Genomic DNA, 20,984 nt, shown 5'->3' with positions numbered 1-20,984 from the left:
TGAAATGGTTATGGGGAACAAGAAGAGGAACTTCCTTCACTCAGAGGGTGTTGAGAGTGTGGTAAATGCAATTTCGATTTCAACATTCAAGAGAAGTTTGTATAGTTACATGGATGGGAGGGATATAGAGGGCTATGGTCTGAGTTCAGGTTGATGGAACTAGGCAGTTTAAATGGTTTGGCACGGACTAGATAGGCCAAAGGGCCTGTTTCTGTGTTGTAGTTTTCAATGACTCTATAACATGCCATCAGAAAACTGGACTGGATTCCAATTTAACTCAGTTTAAGTATCCAGTTTACTCGTCCATCTGATGCAATCACTCACCTGTCTCATCAAAAGGGCTTAGAAATACCATACATTTGAGCTTTCATTTCACCTTAGTCTGAATCTAATCTGATATGCTTGAAGTTAAACAAGAACAAATCGAAACATTCACCAGTCATACGAATAAAAAAAACTTAAGCACAGGTCACAACTAACAGCTTACACTTACTTGAACCTGATGAAGGTGATTTGTGCTCTGTAACTGGAGTAACTATAGAGAACTTGGTATTGTAACGTGCTCGCTGTTTATCACTCAGCAAAGCCCACTGAGACTCAAGCAACTCTTCAATCTCCTCAGCAGAAGCATCTGGACGTTCTTCAGTTAACTACAAATGTAAAAAATATTTCAGATTTATTTTGCTCATTTGAAGCAAGCACACACGTAGGATTAATCCATGTTACTCAAAATATTACACACTAACAGTATAGAAAGATGAAACATAAAAATTACACTATATTACACAGAAGATAAAAGAAAATGATCCCATTAGTTGATACGACAGAGTATTTACTACACAGAATATGGGCAAGCCATCTAATCTGTTCATGATAGATGAGCAAGGGCTAACCTCACCTTCCAGCAGCTCCCCGGATACAGACCTACATGGATTCACACCACCCTTCAGAATCCCAGCCACCAATCACCTTGTAAGTGAAGAAAAAATATTTTCCTTGTCTGTTCTCTAATCCTTCAACTAATTACTTTAAATATATGTCCCCTATTTTTGATGCTGCTGGTATAAAGTAATGTTTTTCCAAAGATTTAACCAGATTCTTTTGTACATTACCTTGCTGTGCCATGCTTTCCTGCTGACTGCGAACAGTTAATTTCTACTTTAACTGCAAATTTGTTTGATTTACCCCCTTATATTTAGGGTTAATACATCTTATTCTGAGAGGATTCTTCATCTACTTCAGTTGCCATGGGTTCTGTGAGCTGGTTGAAGGGATTTATAGCAGTGGTCCCCAACCAGTGCAGCTGACACATATTGTTTCACACCGCCAAATCATATTATTTCCTCATGGCCCAGTAGCACATGCTTTGCAGCCTGGTACCGGTCCACGGCCCGGTGGTTGGGGACAACTGGATCATAGGACTAACTACCCATGATAAACATGCAACACAAAGTACAATACAGGTAGAAAATAGATACATGGCTTTAATTATTATACTATAATAAGCACAACTACATACTAAAAACAAAATAGGAAAAATGAAATTTATACATATGTCCTCTTTCTTCTTCCAAACAAGTCATGCAACAATCATCTCAGCCAGAGGTTACCAGAACTTAGCTCAGTACAGAATGATCGTTACCACCACTTTCTATCAAGACAAAATCATGAAGATTTTAGAGCTGCAGCTCCTTAAGCCTCTAGAACAGAAATTGGTTACAAGTCGATCCAGACATTTGGTCTTGGTCTTGATGCATACCTGCCACACAAATCCTCTTCAGCATGCAAAGACTTGAATGATTCTTCCTATGATCCATGAGTTTTGAGGCACAATGTCATCAACTATAAGCATATCTCCTGGGAGGAAATTGCATCTTATACCTGACCGTTTTGAATGTTCCCGTAGCTGTGGTAAATAATTCTTGACTCGTCATTTCCAAAACAAGTTTGACATGGATTGGACTTGCTTCCATCTACGACAAGCAGAAATAGCTTCCTTTTGGAAAACTCCCATCGGTAAGGGTGGTGAGTTCCTCAGAAGCAACAGAAGGTTGGATATTAATGCTTCCAAATCATTTGGATCAGGTGATGCTTTAGTAATCACACAATCATTGATAATAGTCTCTACTTCACAAAGAACTGTGTGAAAACCCACTTCATCAAGATTCTGTACCTTCATGGTAGATTTGAGGACCTTTCTTACAGGTCATGATAGAGAGACACTACTTCTTCCTCATAGGATACTGATGTAAGGTGGTCATCAACATAAAAGCAACGTAAAACTTTATCCACCACCTTGCAGCTGAACTGTTTATTATCTTCTGCAAATTTCCTAAGAGTGAAATTGGCACAGCTTGGTAATGAAGTTGCTCCAATCACATGTACCATCAATTTAAAAGTCCACCAACAGGTCACCAAAGAAACCTCAGTAGGTCTACATCTTCTGCTGGTACTTTAACCTCTTGAAAGATTGATTCAACATCTTACATAATCACCACTGTTTCTTTTCCAAATCTTGTTATGACTCCATCTGTGCACTAGTAAGATCTGGTCCTTGTAAAAGCTGAGCACGAACAGATATCCCTTGTAAAGTCCATCCACAGCCAAAAACAACATGAAACCTCCCTTTTCTGGTGTGATAAACATCATGATGTGGAATATACCAGATTTCCCCATTGCTGCGTTCCAGATTCTCCGCTGGTACTCTTTCAGGATAACGTTTGGAGATGACAAGCTTGTGGAGGTATTAGTACTGATATCACTCTGCAGGACTAAAAATTGCAAAAGTCATTCTACTCTTTAAGAAGGGAGGGAGGCAAAAGAATTTATAGGCCAGTTAGGCTGCCTTCAGTGGTTGGTAAGATGCTGGAGTGTATTATTAAGGATGAGGTTTTGGAGTATTTGGAGACACATGACAAAATGGGCCAAAGGAGAGTCAGTAGATATTGTTTATTTGGACTTTCAGAAGGCCTTTGATAAGATGTAACACATGAGGCTGCTTAATGAGGTAACAGCCCATGGTATTACAGTAAAGAAACTAGCATGGATAGAAGATTGGCTGTATGGCAGGAGGCAAAGAGTAGGAATAAAGGGGTCCTTTTCTGGTTGGCAGCTGGTGACTAGTGGTGTCACAGGGGGCGGTGTTGGGACTGCTTTTTTCATGTTTTATGCAAATGATATGGATGAAGGAATTGATGGCTTTGGGGCCAAGTTTGCAGACGATACAAAGGAGGAGGACAGTAATGTTGAGGAAACTGTTTGCAGGAGTTAGAGATTAGGAGAATGGGCAAAGAAGTTGCAAATGGAATACAGCGTGGGGAAAGGTCATGCACTTTGGTAGAAGGAATAAAGGCGTGGACTATTTTCTAAATGAGGAGAAATTCAAAAACCAGAGGCGAAAGGGACTTGGGAGTCCTTGTGCAGGATTCACTAAAGATTAACTTGCAGGTTGAGTTGATGGTAAAAAAGGCGAATGCAATACTAGCATTCATTTTGAGGGGGCTAGAAAAGAGACAAGGAAAAATTTCTTCAGCCAGAAGATGGTGAATCTGTGGAATTCATTGCTACAGACAGCTGTGCCGGCCAAGTCATTGCGTACAGTTGGCCATCCTTATCTGCGGAGTCCGTATGCGCAGATTCAACCAACCGTGGATCGGGAAAATCCAGAAGTTCTCTCTCCAGCACTCGATGCTTGAGTATGTACAGACTATGTTTTTTTGTCATTATTCCCTGAACAATACAGTATAACAACTATTTACATAGCATTTACATTGTATTAGGTATTATAAGTAATCGAGCAATGACTTAAAAGTACAGGCAGTCCTCAGGTTATGAATGAGTTCCATTCCTGAGTCCGTCTTTAAGTCGGATTTGAAGTCAGAACGGGTACATCCGGTATTATTTAGCGTCAGTTAGTCAAACGTTTTTCTTAGTACATATTTTACCTTTCTATGCATATAAAACACTTAAGAAACATACGTATTTCAATAATTTAACCACTGTGTTGCTTAGTAATAATTGTAGCTTTCATCGGGGCAGGGCCTTTCACATGCTCCATTAAAATTGTTCTGATCGTTGACCGACTGTAGCCTAACGCTTTTTCAATGACCGATGGTGTTTCATCTCTTTCCAGTTGCTTTATTACTTCCACCTTATTTTCAATCGCGATCGTGATTATTTTCGTGAACAGAAACACTGCGGATTCAGAGCTGCACTGCCAGGTCCTAATGTCCACTGCATAGAGACGTTAAATAAAGTCCAGGGTACTGCTGGGTCCTAAAGACCACCAAACTGATACATGTTAAATAAGGGACTTGAGCATCCGCGAATTTTGGTATCCACGGATAAGGAGGGCCGACTGTATACTTAAAGCAGAGGTTGACAGGCTCTTGCTTGGGCAGGAGAATGGGGTTGAAAAGGATAATAAATCAGACACGATGGCTCAAATGGCTGTATTCTGTTCCGATTTCTTATAGTCTTATTTGTAATCCTCCACATAAATGAGAACCCTCAGTCATATAAATCTATATACTACTAAAACTCTCATGCTCTGCCTGACTGTGACCTCCAATTAGCGCAAACGATGCATTACAACAGCACTATTTTTGGCTAAATCGACTTAAAATGCACTAACTTACAGAATGCAGGCAAAGTTCAGGGTTATATGTTCGTCTAAAATTGTTCATTCCCCAAAATCAACTGCCCTGTTTTCATCCAAGAGCCGATCCACCATCATGGAAATCGGGACACGGCACCAAGATGCATGCACATGACCAGCCTCAGCAGCGACACCAACCGGAGCAAAAGGGCAGGGCAGCTCTATTTTGAGCGGTCACAAATCACCATCAGCATGTGCAGGATTGGGATAGATCTGCCACCCATCAATAAAAGATCATAAAATCTTAGTGTAATGACGTACTTCTCCTTCAATAATTTTATTAGTTTCTGCATAAAGGAACACAGAGTACAAGAAGATATAAAAGTAAAAAAAAGTACCAAACACATTGTATTAAAAAATACAGTTACAATCACAAAACCCTGTATTCATAAAAATTAAATTAAATTGTAATACTGAAATATAATAATATTGTTATACAGAAAAAAATCTAAACCCACTACCAAAGTCAGAGCTGTTAGGAAAAGCAAAAACAAAGGGGGAAGAATCCCTTACCATATAATAAGATATATTATTAGCTACTATCTGTATTTTCACAACAAATCAAAGGTTTTGAAAATAACTCAAAAATGGTCCTTAATGTATAAAAGTCTTGACTAGATTCAAAAACTGAACATTGGATCTTCTCTAAATTTAAGCATGCCGTAACATCCCCTAACCCCTAATGACGTACTTCGAGACACCCATAAAAGCCTTTGCTGCAGTCAAAAGACAGCACTGACTATATCACGTCCATTTAGCAGAGCACCAACCACATCATCACAGCTTCCTTTGGTATTACTGCTTCAAATCTTCCATCCAGCATTAGGGTGAACAAAAATGGTCAGCCTAATTATGCCGCGTGGAAAAAGGGGGATCTTATGGTCAAGAGATGATGCCAAATGTCGTCGGGAAGCGGCAAGGAGAGGGAGAGAACAACAATTGGATGAGGCCAGGGCCGCACGACTCCAGGATCAAAGAATCAGGACAAAAAAGATACGAGAAGAAGAGACAGAGGAAAAGAGGCATGCTCGTCTCCAGAATGACAACAACTGGCACAGGAGGAGGGGGGAGGAAGAGACAAAGGAGCTGAGAAATGCATGTCTCCAAGATCAGAGACAAAGAACAAACAGCAGAAGAGATGAAGATTCGGCACATGAAAGGACTGCACGTGGGGGACTTCCGGTAAGATGGCGATTGTTTAGCTGCTCCAAACTTTTGTTCCGTTACTGTCGCTATCTTTGCACTAAATGTCTCCATTTTTTAAACCTTAGTTAGGAATTATTTCGGTATCTCTTACTTGCCTGTGAATATATCTAACTTACAATGTCTAGCAAGAGTTCTAAATCCGGGAGAAAAGAAGCTATGACCCCGTCGGACGAGACGCTGGTTGCGCTCGGAAAGCTCCGAGACGAAATCTTAAAGGAATTTAAAACCGCTTTCAAACAGTTAGAAGACAAACTGGATCGGATCAACGATAAAGTGGACAAACATGCTGACCACTTATCTCGCATTGATTCGACTTCTGAAGATTTAGAAAGTCGTGTTCGATACTTGGAGACTCTCTGTTCCAGCTTAGAGGAAAAATCTAACAAACTTCTTTCCAAAATGGTGGATCTCGAAAATCGCAGCAGAATTCTTGGATTGCCAGAGGCGACCGAAAAGGGATCAACCGTGAAGTTTTTCGCCGAATTTCTCTGTGAGTTATTCGGGAAAGATTTGCTTCCGAAGCCGCCCGAGCTCGAACGGGCACACAGAGTTTAAGTTCCCCCCGGAATTCTGGGCTCCCGCCCGCGACCAGTAATCTTGTGTTTCCATCAATACCAGGTAAAATACAGTCTGATTGTAGAGGCGCGTCGCAGGGGGTCTTTTCCTTTCCAGGATACAACCATTCGCTTTGTGGAAGATTTTGCACCCCAGACCTTAAAGATGCGCGCTGAGTTTAAAGGCGCAATGAAAGTGCTTTTTGATCGTGGTTTCAAACCTTCTCTTCGTAACCCTGCCGATCTAAGAATCAAGCTTAATACCGGGAAATACAAGTGGTTCAAATCAGCGAAGGAAGCTGAAGCGTTTGTGGCAAGTCTTCCAGCTATCCAGTCATCTTCGGAATCTGATCGGACCTCCTAAAATGGTGGATAAGTACTCCTCGTAGTAAAATTACTTTTTCTGGACTCGGAATTCACTTGAATCACTCAGACATTATTCATTGAAACTTTAAGTGCTGTTGACAATCTCTCCCGGGATTTGGTGTGTGTGTAATCTATTTTTATTCTTGTATAACTTTACCTACAGAGTCCTACAACTAACTCTAACTTGTTTTGGAGGTTCGAAGTCTTTAGTGAAGGCCTCCCTGTTTGTCGGTTCAGTTCAATTGCTGATTTATTTTTCCTTTGTTTTAAATATCTATTTTTTTTCCTTCTTTTCTTCACCCCTTTTTTCTAATCTCTGAATTTTTTTCTCCCTTCTCTGTAAATGGTTGATAAATACTCGTCTTGAATTTATAATTTTCCCCTTCCTCCTCTTTTTTCTTTTTCTTTCTTACCTTTTTTTTCCCTTTCTCTTACTTTATTCTTCTATAATTTTTCGCGGGTAGGTTAGTTTTGGTTTTCTTCCGATTTTCTCTGTACTAAGTTTTATATTTCTGCAGAAGGTGTTCTAATCTGTAGTTATGTTTTCTAGTGCATAAACTAGTTACTATTTGCTATAGTATTTATATGGAACTGTTGTTAATGACACAGATCTGGAAGTTGTATTTGGGTTAATTTTTTTGGTAGAGCTAGCTACTTGTTTTGGTAGCCATCTAGTTTTGGGTTGTGCAGGTGGGGTGGATTTTCCAGTTCCAACATCTCTTTATTGCTCAGGACATGTTTATATTTTGACCTTATGAATCTATGTTTACATCTCTGCACCCAGACTGCTATTGTACTGCTTGACTTTTTATATGCCTGCTGCCTTTTATGCATTAGTAATTGATAATGGCTAGTGCACTTAAATTCGTGAGCTGGAATGTAAAGGGATTGAACCACCCTGTTAAAAGGAGGAAGGTATTCTCACATATCAAACAACTCAAAGCTGACATTGCTTTCCTCCAAGAAACTCATATTCGTTGTTTTGATAACTCCCGGTTTCTGTCAAAGTGGGCGGGTCAGCATTTTCATTCATCCTTTGCCGCTAAAGCTAGGGGAGTTTCCATTCTTATTAACTCAAATATTCCTTTTGAACTCCATAATAAAATATCTGATACAAATGGCCATTTTATTATTGTTTCTGGTAAACTATATAACACTGAAGTTGCACTAGCAAACCTGTATGCCCCCAACTTTGATGATGTTAACTTTTTTGAATGGTTTTTTTCCCTCACTACCAGACTTAAACTCATACTCTCTTATACTGGGTGGTGACTTCAACTGTTGGTTGGATCCTAAACGGGACCGATCGTCCTCTGTCACCAGATCACCTACTAAATCTGCCTTAGCTATTCAATCGTTTCTCTCTAATTTTGGTATCTCTGATATATGGCGTTTCCTCCATCCTACGGAGAGAGATTATTCTTTTTTCTCACATGTTCACCATACCTTCACTAGAATTGACTATTTCTTACTCGATAACCAACTTATCTCATTTGCCCACTCTTGTGACTATCAGAGTATACTGATTTCTGACCATGCCCCAATTACCCTCTCTCTGAACTTTCCTGGTCTCCCTCAGAGGAATAAACACTGGCAGTTCGATTCAACTTTATTATCGGATGATGATTTCGTAAAATTTATTAAGGATCAGATAACCTTTTATTTTAACACTAATACATCACCTGAAGTGCCATCCCAGATAGTCTGGGATGCCATGAAAGCATATCTGAGGGGTCAAATAATCTCTTACACAGCAAATCTCAACAGAAGATCCCGTGTAGATCGAGCAGACCTCATTAACCAGATTAAAGATTTGGATCAAATATATGCCCAAACTAAGAACCCTGAATTATACAAGAAGCGCGTTGAACTCCAAACTAAATTTAACCTTCTGTCCACTCAACCTGTCGAACGCCAACTTCTCAAAAGCAAGAGCCGCTTTTACATTCATGGGGATAAGTCTGGTAAATTCCTAGCCAATCAGCTGAGGCGTTCCAAAGCCAAACAACATATTACAAAGATCCGGAAGGAGAACGGAGACTTTACATCGGATCATTTAGAAATTAATGACGCATTTAAATTTTTTTATTCTCGGCTTTATTCCTCTGAATCTCTGAATGACAATATCTCTGTGGATCAATTTTTACAGAATCTGAATATCCCCTCACTTTCATCTGATTTCAAAGCCAAACTATATCACCAGAAGAAATATCTTTTGCAATTTCTGCACTGTCCTCAGGGAAATCTCCTGGACCTGATGGGTTCCCTGTGGAATTTTATAAATCATTCTCTTCACTTCTTTCTCAGTTACTTTCAGTATTATCTGACTCGTTTAATTACGGCAAATTGTCACCCTCTTTCAATGAGGCATCTATTATTCTTCTTTTAAAAAAGGGCAAAGACCCAACAGAGTGTTCCTTGTACAGGCCGATCTCTCTGCTCAATGTTGATGTAAAGATCTTAGCTAAAGTGTTGGCTCATAGATTAGAAACCGTTATTCCCTCCATTATCTCTGATGACCAAACAGGCTTTATTAAAAACCGTCTCCCTTTTTTTAACATTCGGCGTCTATTTAATATTTTATACTCAGTTCCAACTGGGTCTCCTGAATGTGTTATCTCCCTTGATGCGGAGAAAGCATTTGATCGTATAGAGTGGAACTACCTTTTTGCAGTCTTAGAAAAATTTGACCTCGGCCAAAGTTTCATCTCTTGGATCCAATTGCTGTACCTGTGTCCTACTGCTTCTGTTCTAACTAATTTTCAGAAATCCCAAGTATTTAATCTCAAACGTGGCACCTGTCAGGGATGCCCCTTAAGTCCCTTTCTCTTTGATTTGGCTATAGAACCTCTGGCGATAGCATTTCGAAATTGTCCTGAATTGACCGGGATTTGGAGAGGGGGTGTTGAGCATAAAGTTTCTCTCTATGCTGATGACTTATTACTCTTTCTCTCAAATCCGTCTACATCCTTACCTCTAACGTTTTCACTTCTTGACCAGTTTAGCCAGATCTCTGGCTATAAACTCAACTTACATAAGAGTGAACTTTTCCCAATTAATAAAGAAGCACAAGAACTAATATTTCGTGATCTCCCTTTTAAAGTAGTCCATAATCAATTTACCCGGTACTTATCTTGGAATTACAGTCACAAGGAAGTTTAAAGATCTCTTTCGTGAAAACTTTGTCAATCTTTCATATGCTATAAAACAGAGTCTGGTACAATGGTCACCTCTATCTATGTCCTCGGTAGGTCGTATTAATGTTGTTAAAATGTATGTTCTCCCCAAATTTTTATACTTATTTCAATCTATCCCAATTTTTATTCCTAAATCTTTTTTTGATTCCTTAGACTCTATTATTTTGTCATATCTGTGGAAGAATAAGCACTCTAGAATTAATAAAATCCACCTCCAAAAATCTAAAAAAGAGGGTGGCATGGCTTTACCTAACTTTCGCTTATATTACTGGGCAGCTAATATACGTTGTGCTGCCTTCTGGTCTTTCTTCCACGGTCAACCCGAGTGCCCTAACTGGGTGGCAATGGAGTTGAGCTCCACTAAAGAATTATCTATATCAGCACTTCTTGGCTTTGCACTCCCTAGCAGTCTGCCCAGATCAATAGCTAATCCTCTGGTTAGACACACTTTGCGTATATGGGCTCAGTTCAGGAAATGCTATGGTTTCCAGGGGTTTTCTGTTTCTAGCCCTGTCGCACATAATCACCTTTTTTTACCTACTACGTACGATTCAGCATTCCATGTTTGGTACAGGAAGGGCATTAGACATTTTGAAGATCTCTTCATTGATAATCGCTTCGCTTCTTTTCAGCAGCTCTCTGTTAAGTTCAACCTGCCTAACGCTCACTTTTTCAGATATCTCCAAATCCGACACTTTACTGCTCCTTTAATTCCTAACTTTCCTGAAATGCCTGCGAAAAATGCTATGGACCTATTTCTTTCCATTAATCCACTAGGTAAAGGTTTAATATCAATTATCCGAGATAAACTAGCAGCCTTACGACGGGCCCCTGTGGATAAAATTAAAATGGCCTGGGAGCAGGATTTAAATATCTCCTTATCCGAGGAGAGCTGGGACTCAGTTCTCAAATCGGTTAACTCAACCTCCCTTTGTGCTCGCCATTGCCTTTTACAGTTTAAGATTGTTCATAGAGCCCATATGTCTAAATCTAAACTATCTCGATTCTACCCTGGCATTAGTCCGCTCTGTGATAAATGCAAGAGGGGCGTAGCCTCTCTCATCCATATGTACTGGTTCTGTCCTAGCTTGGAGAAATTCTGGAAAGATGTCTTCACTACATTATCGGGTATTCTGAATCAGCACCTAGAACCTAACCCCTTAATTGCTCTGTTCGGTTTTTGGGGCGAGACAGATTTATGTCTGGGTCCGACCAAATGCCAAATACTATCCTTTGCCTCTCTCCTGGCGAGACGCTTGATCCTCCTTAGATGGAGAGATGTTGCCCCGCCCACTCATGCACAATGGCTTAACGACATTATGGCTTGCTTGGACCTAAAGTTCCATAAGGTCTGGGGACTTTTTATCGAGTACTTTCATAACCTTCCTCCTGACTAGGGTTTTTTTTTCTTCTTTTCGGTCCCTTGCTTTCAGCTCCCTTTTTTTTCTGGTAGTAGGCATTATTATCCTCTGTTGCTAAGTGTATTCACAGTCTGGGAGTTTGACTGTCCGGACTTATACTCTTTATATTGTGTGGTGGTTGGTCTGGAGTTGTTGTTGTTTTTTTCTTGTGTTGTGGGGTTTGGGGAGGACACTAAGCTTACTTGTCTTTAATTTAGGTGCTTTTTTGTTAAATTCTCTTCCTTTGTAGCATATTGTTATTGTATGCTTAATCTTGCACTGTATTAATGCTCCTCATTGGGATTTGGGGTTTTTAATTTTGTAAAATGTTTTGAAAAGCTAATAAAAAATTTTTTTAAAAAAGGACTGCACGTCTCCAGAATGATAACGAGAGGCACAAGGGTGGCAGATCAACCAGAAATGTTGCCATCAGAAGTGTCCTTCAATAAATGAGGAGCTATATTTGTCTTGCTACACATCTTTCTTCTTCTTCTTCTTCTTCAATAAACTGTTTTTTCTTCTTCAATTTCCAAAGCAAAGCAATACCAATAGCATTCAGGAAAATTCATTCTGGTCACATCAGATTGCACTACCTTTCTCTCAAACAGTGCCCCAACGGGTCACCCCATTGTCTAGTAAGAACTATAAAAGTTGCTAGGTTTAGTAAACAAGTCAAGAAACCAGAAAGATCAGATATCAATTTTATATAATGCACCAGTGTAATGTAATTTCCTATTTCAAACCTGATGCTGAAGTTGGGCAAGATGAAAAAGCAAAAGTTATAACAAAGAAATAAATTATGGATCCCATAGTTAATCAACACACACGAGCTTTAACTGTAAAATGCAGAAAAAAATGTTAGGCAGAAATAAACTCAGCTGTGCTGTCTCTTATAGCAAAAAACTTTAGTGTACAAGAAGCATGTGTAGTACATTGTAACTTGTAGTAATGACTGGAGACAAAGTAAGAATACATTCTCATCCTTTCATTATTATGGACTATGAAACAACCTAAAATTATTATGATTTCAACTAATTATTTTTGAGTTCTTTTAGTGAGTAGATCTCACAGAATGCCTAGGATTCTCACAATGAATTACTTTAGTACATCCCACTGAAAAATGCAGAACAATTCCAATCTGGTCAATTAGCACCCTAAACATACTGACAATCAACAGGCAAATGTTGTAATTGCTTTGAGTTATTTACCAGTAAATTGCTCACTGATGCTCAATTTAAGTAATGCCAGGAGCATGCATGTTCAGATTTCATTTCAACCTTGGACCAATCACGAACCAAAAAAAAAGCAAATTCAAAATGAGGTGGGGAAAAAAAAAATCACAAAGACTTGTGACATTAAGTAACCTCAGCAAAACATTGGAAAGTAAGAGAAAAATTCCCTCCCCAAATATTGGCCCCAAAGATTATCCATAAATCACAAGGCATTAGAAGAATATTTTTCAAAGCCTGAATGACTCCAGTTCCATTAGCCCTTAAACTTAGATATGATGCACAGCAGTCTGCTTGGTTGGTTAATTGGTCATTATAAAATGGTCCTGTGATTAGGCTAGGGTTAAATGCGTGGGTTCCTGGGTGGCGCAGACCATTGGGCTGGAAGTGCCTGTTCCACACTGTATCTCCAAATAAATACAGTCGGCCCTCCTTATCTGCAAATTCTGCATGTGCAAATTGCGAAAACCCAGAAGTGCTCTTCCAGCACTTCTTGTTCGAGCATGCACACTTTCTTTTTCCTTGTCATTATTCCCTGAACAATGCAGTATAACAACTATTTTACATAGCATTTACATTGTATTAGGTATTATAAGTAAACTGGAGATGATTTAAAGGATACGGGAAGATGTGCGTGGGTTATTGTGGATCGGGATCGAAAAAAATCTGAAGTTCTCTTACTAAGCAAGTCGGAACAGGTACATCCAGTATTATTTCGCATCAGTTAGTCAAGCATTTGTCTTAGTATATATTTTACCTTTCTATGCATATAAAGCGCTTAAGAACGTATGTTTCAGCGCTGGACTCGGGAAGTTCCCGAGCTCGATCTAGTGACAGACCGCTATCAAGTGCACTCTCCACCGTGCCGGGTTGATGTGGAGGATCAAAACCCCAAAACCCAATAATTAAACCACTGCGTTGCTTAGCAATAATTGTAGCTTTCATCTGGGCAGGGCCTTTCTCACTTTATCCTTTAAAATTGTTCCGATCTTTGACTGACCGCAGCCTAACGCTTCTCCAATGACCGATGGCATTTCACCTCTTTCCGATCGCTTTATTATTTCCACTTTATTCTTAATTGTGATTGTAATTATTTTCGTGAACAGAAACACTGCAGATTCAGAGCTGCGCCGCTGGGTCTTAATGTCCATCACACTGAGACAGGTTAAATAAGGTCTGGGGTTCCGCTGGGTCCTAAGGTCCACCGCATTGAGACAGGTTGAATAAGGGACTTGAGCATCCGTGTTTTTTGGTATCCGCGAGGGGTCCCAGAACCAATCTCTCGCGGATAAGGAGGGCCGACTGTAAACCCTCGAGCAAAGTCAAAGGTAAGTTGTTTCCTAATCAACACCTCATGGTGCTCTGTCAAGATAGTGCTGGTAAATTCCTGTTCATCCAGCCTGGAGTATCTAATAGAGAAGTGTCACCTATATTACCTACCACAGAAGTTCAGCTATCCTGACAGCAGTCTGCATCCCACCACAGGCAGATGTGAGGCCTGCACTCAATGACCTATACTCTCTGGTCAATGGCCTTGACGGTAACTTCAACCAGATCAACATCCAAGAGTATACAGGCAGTCCCTGGGTTACGTACGAATTCCGTTCCTCAGTCCGTCTTTAAGTTGGATTTGTATGCAAGTCAGAACAAGTATATCCGGTATTATTTAGCTTCAGTTTGTCAAACGTTTGTCTTTATAGTATATATTTTACCTTTCCATGCATATAAAATGTATGTATTCCAATAATTAAACCACTGTGTTGCTTAGTAATAATTGCAGCTTTCATTGGGGCAGGGTGTTTCACATGCTCCATTATTCTCACTTTATCCATTATCCTTTAAAATAGTTCAGATCGTTGACCAACTGTAGCCTAATGCTTTTCCAATGACCGATGGTGTTTCACCTCTTTCCAAATGGTTTATTATTTCCACCTTATTTTCAATCACGATCGCATCCCATCAATGGAACAGAAACACTGCGGGCGCCGGCTCCCGAGGTCTGCTGGGTCCTAAGGACTACCGCACTGAGACAGGCTAAATGGGACAAGCGGGGGCTGTGCTGGGTTTGGGTATTTGATCCTCCACAATATTCCGCGTGGTATTTAAACTGGAGGTGGCAATGTTTTTCTTTTTACGAGGTCGAGTTGTGAGCTCAACAACAACTCGGCATGGAAGTCACTGGATCAACATCAACCCGGCACAGGAGCAAACTGTCACTGGATCGAACCTCCGTTCTCGAGCCCGGCGCTGATCTCACTGCGCTACCATCTGACCGGAACCGGGGGCGGGGGGGGGGGGGTCAGCATGTATCTTATTAAGAAAAATTTAAGCCAAGTACAAAGTTAAACACTCAACACAGTGTCAACGGCAACAACTTAAAATAGCGTACGGCTTTGCAGTCCAACTTAAAATGGCGGACGGCGTAGCAATTTGATTTAAAACGGCGGATGGCATTCTCCTTCCTCAGTTCGCAAGTACGAATTGTCTGTAAGTCGGATGTTCGTAACTCGGGTACTACTTTTATTACTAATATAGTAAGTGCTTCACCCATCTGAGCAGTGGGCCAAACATCGTTGACAATTGCTATATAACCATCAAAGATGCCTACTGAGCAACCCCTGCACCAGCTCCACTGCCCTCCAAGTTTGGTAAATCAGACCACCACACTGCACTCATTCTTCCTGATGCAAACAAAAACTGAAATGATACAGGATATCTGTATAAGAAATCAAGATACAATCTCCATAAAGCTATCAGGAATGCCAAGGGACAGTATCAGACCAAAATAAGAGTCCCACACCAGCTGTCAATTATGGCAGGGCTTACATGCTATGATAGTCTATGAAACAAAGTTAGTCAGCATAGTCGACAAAAGCACATCCCTTCCTGATGAGCTTAATATATGTACACTTTGAACCGAAGGGGATTAGAATGTCACCACCTATCCTGAAGCCTCCAATGCACCTGAACTCACAGTCACTGTTGCAGATTCAAGATCAGTCTTCTAATAGTGAATCCTTGGAAGCAACTGGCACAGCTGGTACCCAAGTGTCCTTAGACTCTGTGCAGATCAGCTGGTAGGGGTATTTGCAGACTCTCCATGTTGCAATCTAAAATTCCCACTTGTTTAAAAAGACCGCTGTGGTACCAGTACTTAAGAAAAACAAGATAACTTGCCTTAATGACCACTGCCTGGTAGCACTTACATTTTGAAACCATTACATCCCTTACATCCACCAGTTTGAAATATTAACTCCAGCCTAATAGACAACCCACTGCAATTCACCTACTGCCAAAACTGGTCTACGGCAAGTGCAATCTCCCTGGCCCATCTCCTCTGGAACCCCTGACAGCAAATAAACTAGGTCAGACTATTGTTTGTTGACTAGAGCCCCATGATCAATACAATAATTTTAAGCAAACTCGTCATCAGACTCCAGATCCTGAACGTCAACGTCTCTCCCTGTAACTAGATGCTTGACTTTCTGGTCAAAAGACTACAATCAGTAAAGACAGACAGCAACATCTCTGGCATGATTACTGTAAACATTGGTGCTCCACAAGGTTGTATCCTCAGCCCCTACATTATTCCCTGTACACTCATGACTCCATGGCCATTTTCTGCTCTAACTCCACCATGTTTGCAGATGATAACACTGTAGTGCAGGGGTGTCAAACTCATTTTAGGTCACGGGCCGGATTGAGCAAAATGCAGCTTCATGCGGGCCGGATCAGTCGGATGCGTACGAACGCAGCTTTCGTTGCCTCCGTTTTTTCAGCCTGCTCTCATGTGTCTCAGTCTCTGCTATAACTACAAAGTGTTTCACTTTACAAATTCCGTTTCTTATGAAGAAGACTGCCGAGCAAGACTGCCGAATAAACACTAAAAACCCTGAAAACCTGGTACCTGAATAAACTCAGCATTAGCCATATCATACGCCATAGGCGCTTCGATTACTGGGGCCAGCTTTAATAGTAATTAGATATTATCTCGCGGGCCAAAGATAATTCCACCGCGGGCCGGATTTGGCCCGCGGGCCTTGAGTTTGACATATATGCTGTAGTGGGTCATATTTCAAATAACAGGAAGGAGATAGAGAGCTTAGTGTCATGTTGTCAGGACAACAACCTCTCCTTCAATGTCAGTAAAATAATCGAACTGGTCACTGCCTACAGGAAGGGAGTGGTGCACATGCTCCTGCTTACATCAACAATGCTGAGGTTGACAGTGTTGATAGTTTTCAAGTTCCTAGGAGTGAACATCATAAATAGCTTTTCCTGGTCCAATTATGTTGATGCCACAGCCAAAAAAAGCTCACCAGCACCTCCCTCTACTACCTCAGAACATTAAAGACATTTGGGATGCCCCTTTTGAGCCTCACAATTTTTTAATCAATGCATCATAGTAAGCATCTTATTTCGATGTCGCATGGCTTGGTATGGCATGTACTCTGCCTGAAACTGCAGTTGTGGACACAGCTCAGCACATCATGGAAACAAGCTTCCCCACTATGAACTCTGTCTACTCTCCTTGCCAAAGCAGCCAGCATAATTAAAAGCTGACCCATTCTGGACATCCTCTCTTTCTTCCTCCTGCACATTACATACAAGAAACAAGATTTGAAAGCGCATGCTACCAAGTTGAAGAATAGCTTCTCACCCACTGTTGTAAGACAATTGAAAGTTTCCCTTCTACGATCATGACCTCATAACTTACCTTATTGTGACCTTGGATCTTACTGTCTAACTGCACTGCACTTTATTCTGTAGTGTAGCACCTTAGTCTGGTTTATCTTGTACTACTTCAATGGATAATTGTAATGAATTGATCTGTATGGATGCTATGCAAGAGACATTTTTCACTGTACCTTGGTATATGAGATGATAATAAACCTATTTTTAATTTCTGCCTATATTAAGCTAATATCATTTGCAAGGCAGAACACTACATTTATGGCCCGGACTTACTTTTGAATGTGTTTAATATCTAAATTTATGCAATTAATTTCATATTAATAACAATCAAAGAAACTTTTAAGGCCTCATTCCACAAGATATATTTCTGTAGCAAACCAACTTCTTCAAATTTAGATAATAATGATTTCAATCTACTATCTCCCACTGCACCTTCCCTGAGCCCTCTAACCTCCCAAGTTCAGTATTATGCAGTGCTAAATTTTAGTCACTGCACTCTCTATCAAAACAATAAAGAGCAGGTCATTAGCAGAGAAACACTAAGTAGAAGCAACTTATAAAAAATTTTAAGTGTTTAGGTGATCATTTCTCAAATGAATAAAATTGTCTTAAAAATAGTTACCCAAGCATTTTTCTAGCAAACAGCAAATATCAATTATAATTCTCATTTACAGAAATAACAGATGATCACAATTTTTCTTGGACAGTAGTTTTTAAAAACACAAACCTCATCTCTGTGTTTCTGACAGAAGGCCATGAACTGAGCAAGGACAGTGTCACACTTCCTGGTCCGCTGACTGGCTACTCCATGTTTTCGCTTAGCCATGGGGGAACTTGCACAACTCTCAGAATCTGATGATCTACAAGATGTCCTGTCAGTTGAATAACTTTGAGCAGAACCTTCAGTAGAATCCACAGTCCTAGTTAAACACTCTTTTGAAGGGATCTTACATTCATATCCTTTTGAACAGCGCCTTTTATTTGGTGCGCCATTTCTTCTCCTTGCTCCTTTACTGCTTGAGAGACTGTCTTTTGGAGCTGGCAAATCTTCAGTTGGCCACTTACTGTTCTCTACAAGTTCAACAGGAACACCAGCCTCTTTAGCAACCTGAGGTGGTAATAATGGACGATCACAATCATAAACAAAGGTATATTTAGCTTTTCGATTCTCAGGGGTCATTGCCAGTGCATTCTCAGCTTGTGCAATGCCTATATCCCATTGAAGGCGAATTCTGGCAGGAATTGGTTTTAGAAGCTGAAAAAAAGAATAATTTGATTTTCAAAGGTACACTGGAATTACAAAACACTCAATAAAACTCTCTTTGGATTGGACCTAAAGGAAACATGTTGCTAAACCTTTAATGTTTTACTACAATCAACCAAATAATACAAAATAATAATTAAATTATGAAACCGCTTTTTAATTCTTTAGAAAATTCCAAATCTTCTGGCTATTTATTCAAAAAAATTCAATCCGCACATGATATAAGATTATCTGAAGTAAAGCTAATGTAGAAAGTATGTATGAGAAGACTCAGTATGTAGGAAAAGTACAAATAATAATCAGTAGAGAGCTCTCACCCTACCTTGTTTTTCTCTGCCTTTGAACTTGCATGTTTGGCACTCTCCTGGATTAACTCATCATACTGATGAGCACCTAAAAAGGGTATCATACTCTTTTCAAAAATCCAGGCTCTTTCTGGAGCTTCTCCAAAAAACTGGACGTGGTACTGACGACAAGTAGACTTACTCACAACTGAAAATTAAGAGAAAAGAATCCTCATTATTTTAAGAATGATGCAACTGATTTTAGTGAGTGAACTGTGATATTTTGGTCTGCATTACACCCAGTTTCCAGTTGATAAGGATTTATAGCATGGAAATAGGCCCTGCAACCCAACTGGTCCACACCACCCACACACATCCTCCCTGTTAGTTCCAGTTGCCCGCATAACCCTTCAAGCCCTTCCTCTCCATGTAGCTATCCAAATGCTTCTTAAACATTGCAACTGTACCTGTCTTGACCACTTAATCTGCAATCTCATTCTAAGTATTCACTACCCTCTGGGTAAAGTTATCCCAATCATCTTAAAATCTCTTCCCTCTTATCCTGTATCTGTGCTCTCCAGTTTTGACCTTCCGACCTTGAGGAAAAGATAATGACTGTCCCCTTATCCGCACCCCTCACAACGTTGTAAAATTATGAGGTTACTTCTCCCTATAACTCAGGCTTTCCAGTCAAGGAATGATCCTTGTAAATCTTTTCTATACTTTCCCTACTTAACAATGTCTTTCTTAAAACAGTGTTACCAAAATTGTACACAATACACCCAGTGCAGTCTCACCAATGATGTGCATAACTGCAACATAGTGTCCTTACTCCTAAACCCGATGCTCTGACTGATGAAGGCCAGCATACTGTATGCATTCTTCATCTATTTGTGCAGCCACTTCCAGCAGACTAAGCACTCGTACTCCTAGGTCCTTCTGTTCCACCATGCTTGTACAGTGAACAGCAGGGCACTGGTTAGTTCCACTCTGATTCCAATGTCCAAATTGCATCAACTCACACTTACCCAAGTTAAAAGCCATTTGCCACTCCTCAGCTCATCTTCCTAACTGATCAAGATCTATGGCAATTCATTATAACCTGCTTCACTATCAACAAGACACCCTAACTTAGTATCATTAGCAAACTTGTTAATCAGCCCATGTTCATTCACATCCAAATGATTTACAACACTGACCACTGTTGAAACCCTCTAGTCACAGGTCCCCAGTTGGAGAATCTATCTTAAACCATCTTCAGCTTCCTATCATCAAGCTTATTCTGAATCCACCTGATAGTTCTCCCTGAATCTTAAGTGAACTAATCTTCCAGATCCACTGAAATGCAAGACCTTGTTAAAGATCTTACTAAAAATTAATGCACACAACATCCACTGCCCTGTCTTTATCAATTAGAGGCAGGATTTATCAGCATAGTCTAACATAGTCAACGTGACTTTGAGAGGGCAGGTCTGGCCTCCCAAACCTGATGGAATTCTTTGAGGAAGTGACAAAGTATATTGATGAAGACAATGCAGTGGATGTGGTGCATATGGATTTTAGTGAGGCATTTGACAAGGCTCCTCATGGTAGGTTCATTCAGAAAATCAGGAAGCAGGGGATCCAGGGAACCTTGGCTGCATGGATTCAGAATTGACTTGATCACAGAAGGCAGAAGGTGATAGTAGACAAAGCATATTCTGCCTGGTGGTCAGTGACCAGTGGTGTTCTGCAGGGATCTGTTCTGACACCCCTGTTCCTTATGAATTTTATAAATGACTTAGATGAGGAAGTGGAAGGATGAGTTAGTAAGTTTGTAGATGACATGGGGTTCGTAGTATTTGTGGATCGTGTAAGATTATTGTAGGTTACAAAGGGGTATTGTTAGCGATGGTGTAGTGGCATCAGCACCAGACTTTGAGGCGAATGGTTCTGACTTCAAATCTGGCCGGCTCCTAACACGCTTTCCATCCATGCTGGACTGAGCGTTGAGCTAGCAACTCAGTCCCATAAAAAAAACAGAAAAATGTTAAGCAAACAGCAACAAAAAAAAAAGCCACCCGAAGTACCAAGGTGCAAAAAGGAACAAGAAGGGACATTATTAGGATGCACAACTGAGCTGAGAAGTGGCA

At 40.3% G+C, this 20,984-nt stretch overlaps 1 protein-coding gene across 2 annotated transcripts in view; it reads right to left on the bottom strand.

The window, feature by feature from the left end:
- Positions 1-20,984, bottom strand: part of nsd2 (nuclear receptor binding SET domain protein 2) — a 99,111-nt gene that overhangs the window by 53,719 nt on the left and 24,408 nt on the right. For both annotated transcript variants that reach the window (XM_073042276.1, XM_073042275.1), the window contains exons 4-6: positions 18,891-19,060; positions 18,032-18,559; positions 494-650 (exon numbers count right to left, since the gene is read on the bottom strand). In XM_073042276.1, coding sequence (XP_072898377.1) covers positions 494-650; positions 18,032-18,559; positions 18,891-19,060 — 855 coding nt within the window. The remainder of the gene's footprint in view (positions 1-493; positions 651-18,031; positions 18,560-18,890; positions 19,061-20,984) is intronic.

The sequence above is a fragment of the Hemitrygon akajei genome, chromosome 4 (assembly GCF_048418815.1).
Source record: "Hemitrygon akajei chromosome 4, sHemAka1.3, whole genome shotgun sequence".
Classification (NCBI taxonomy): domain Eukaryota; kingdom Metazoa; phylum Chordata; class Chondrichthyes; order Myliobatiformes; family Dasyatidae; genus Hemitrygon; species Hemitrygon akajei.
The sequence above is the reverse complement of the archived record's forward strand: the minus strand, read 5'-3'. Positions and strand labels throughout refer to the sequence as shown.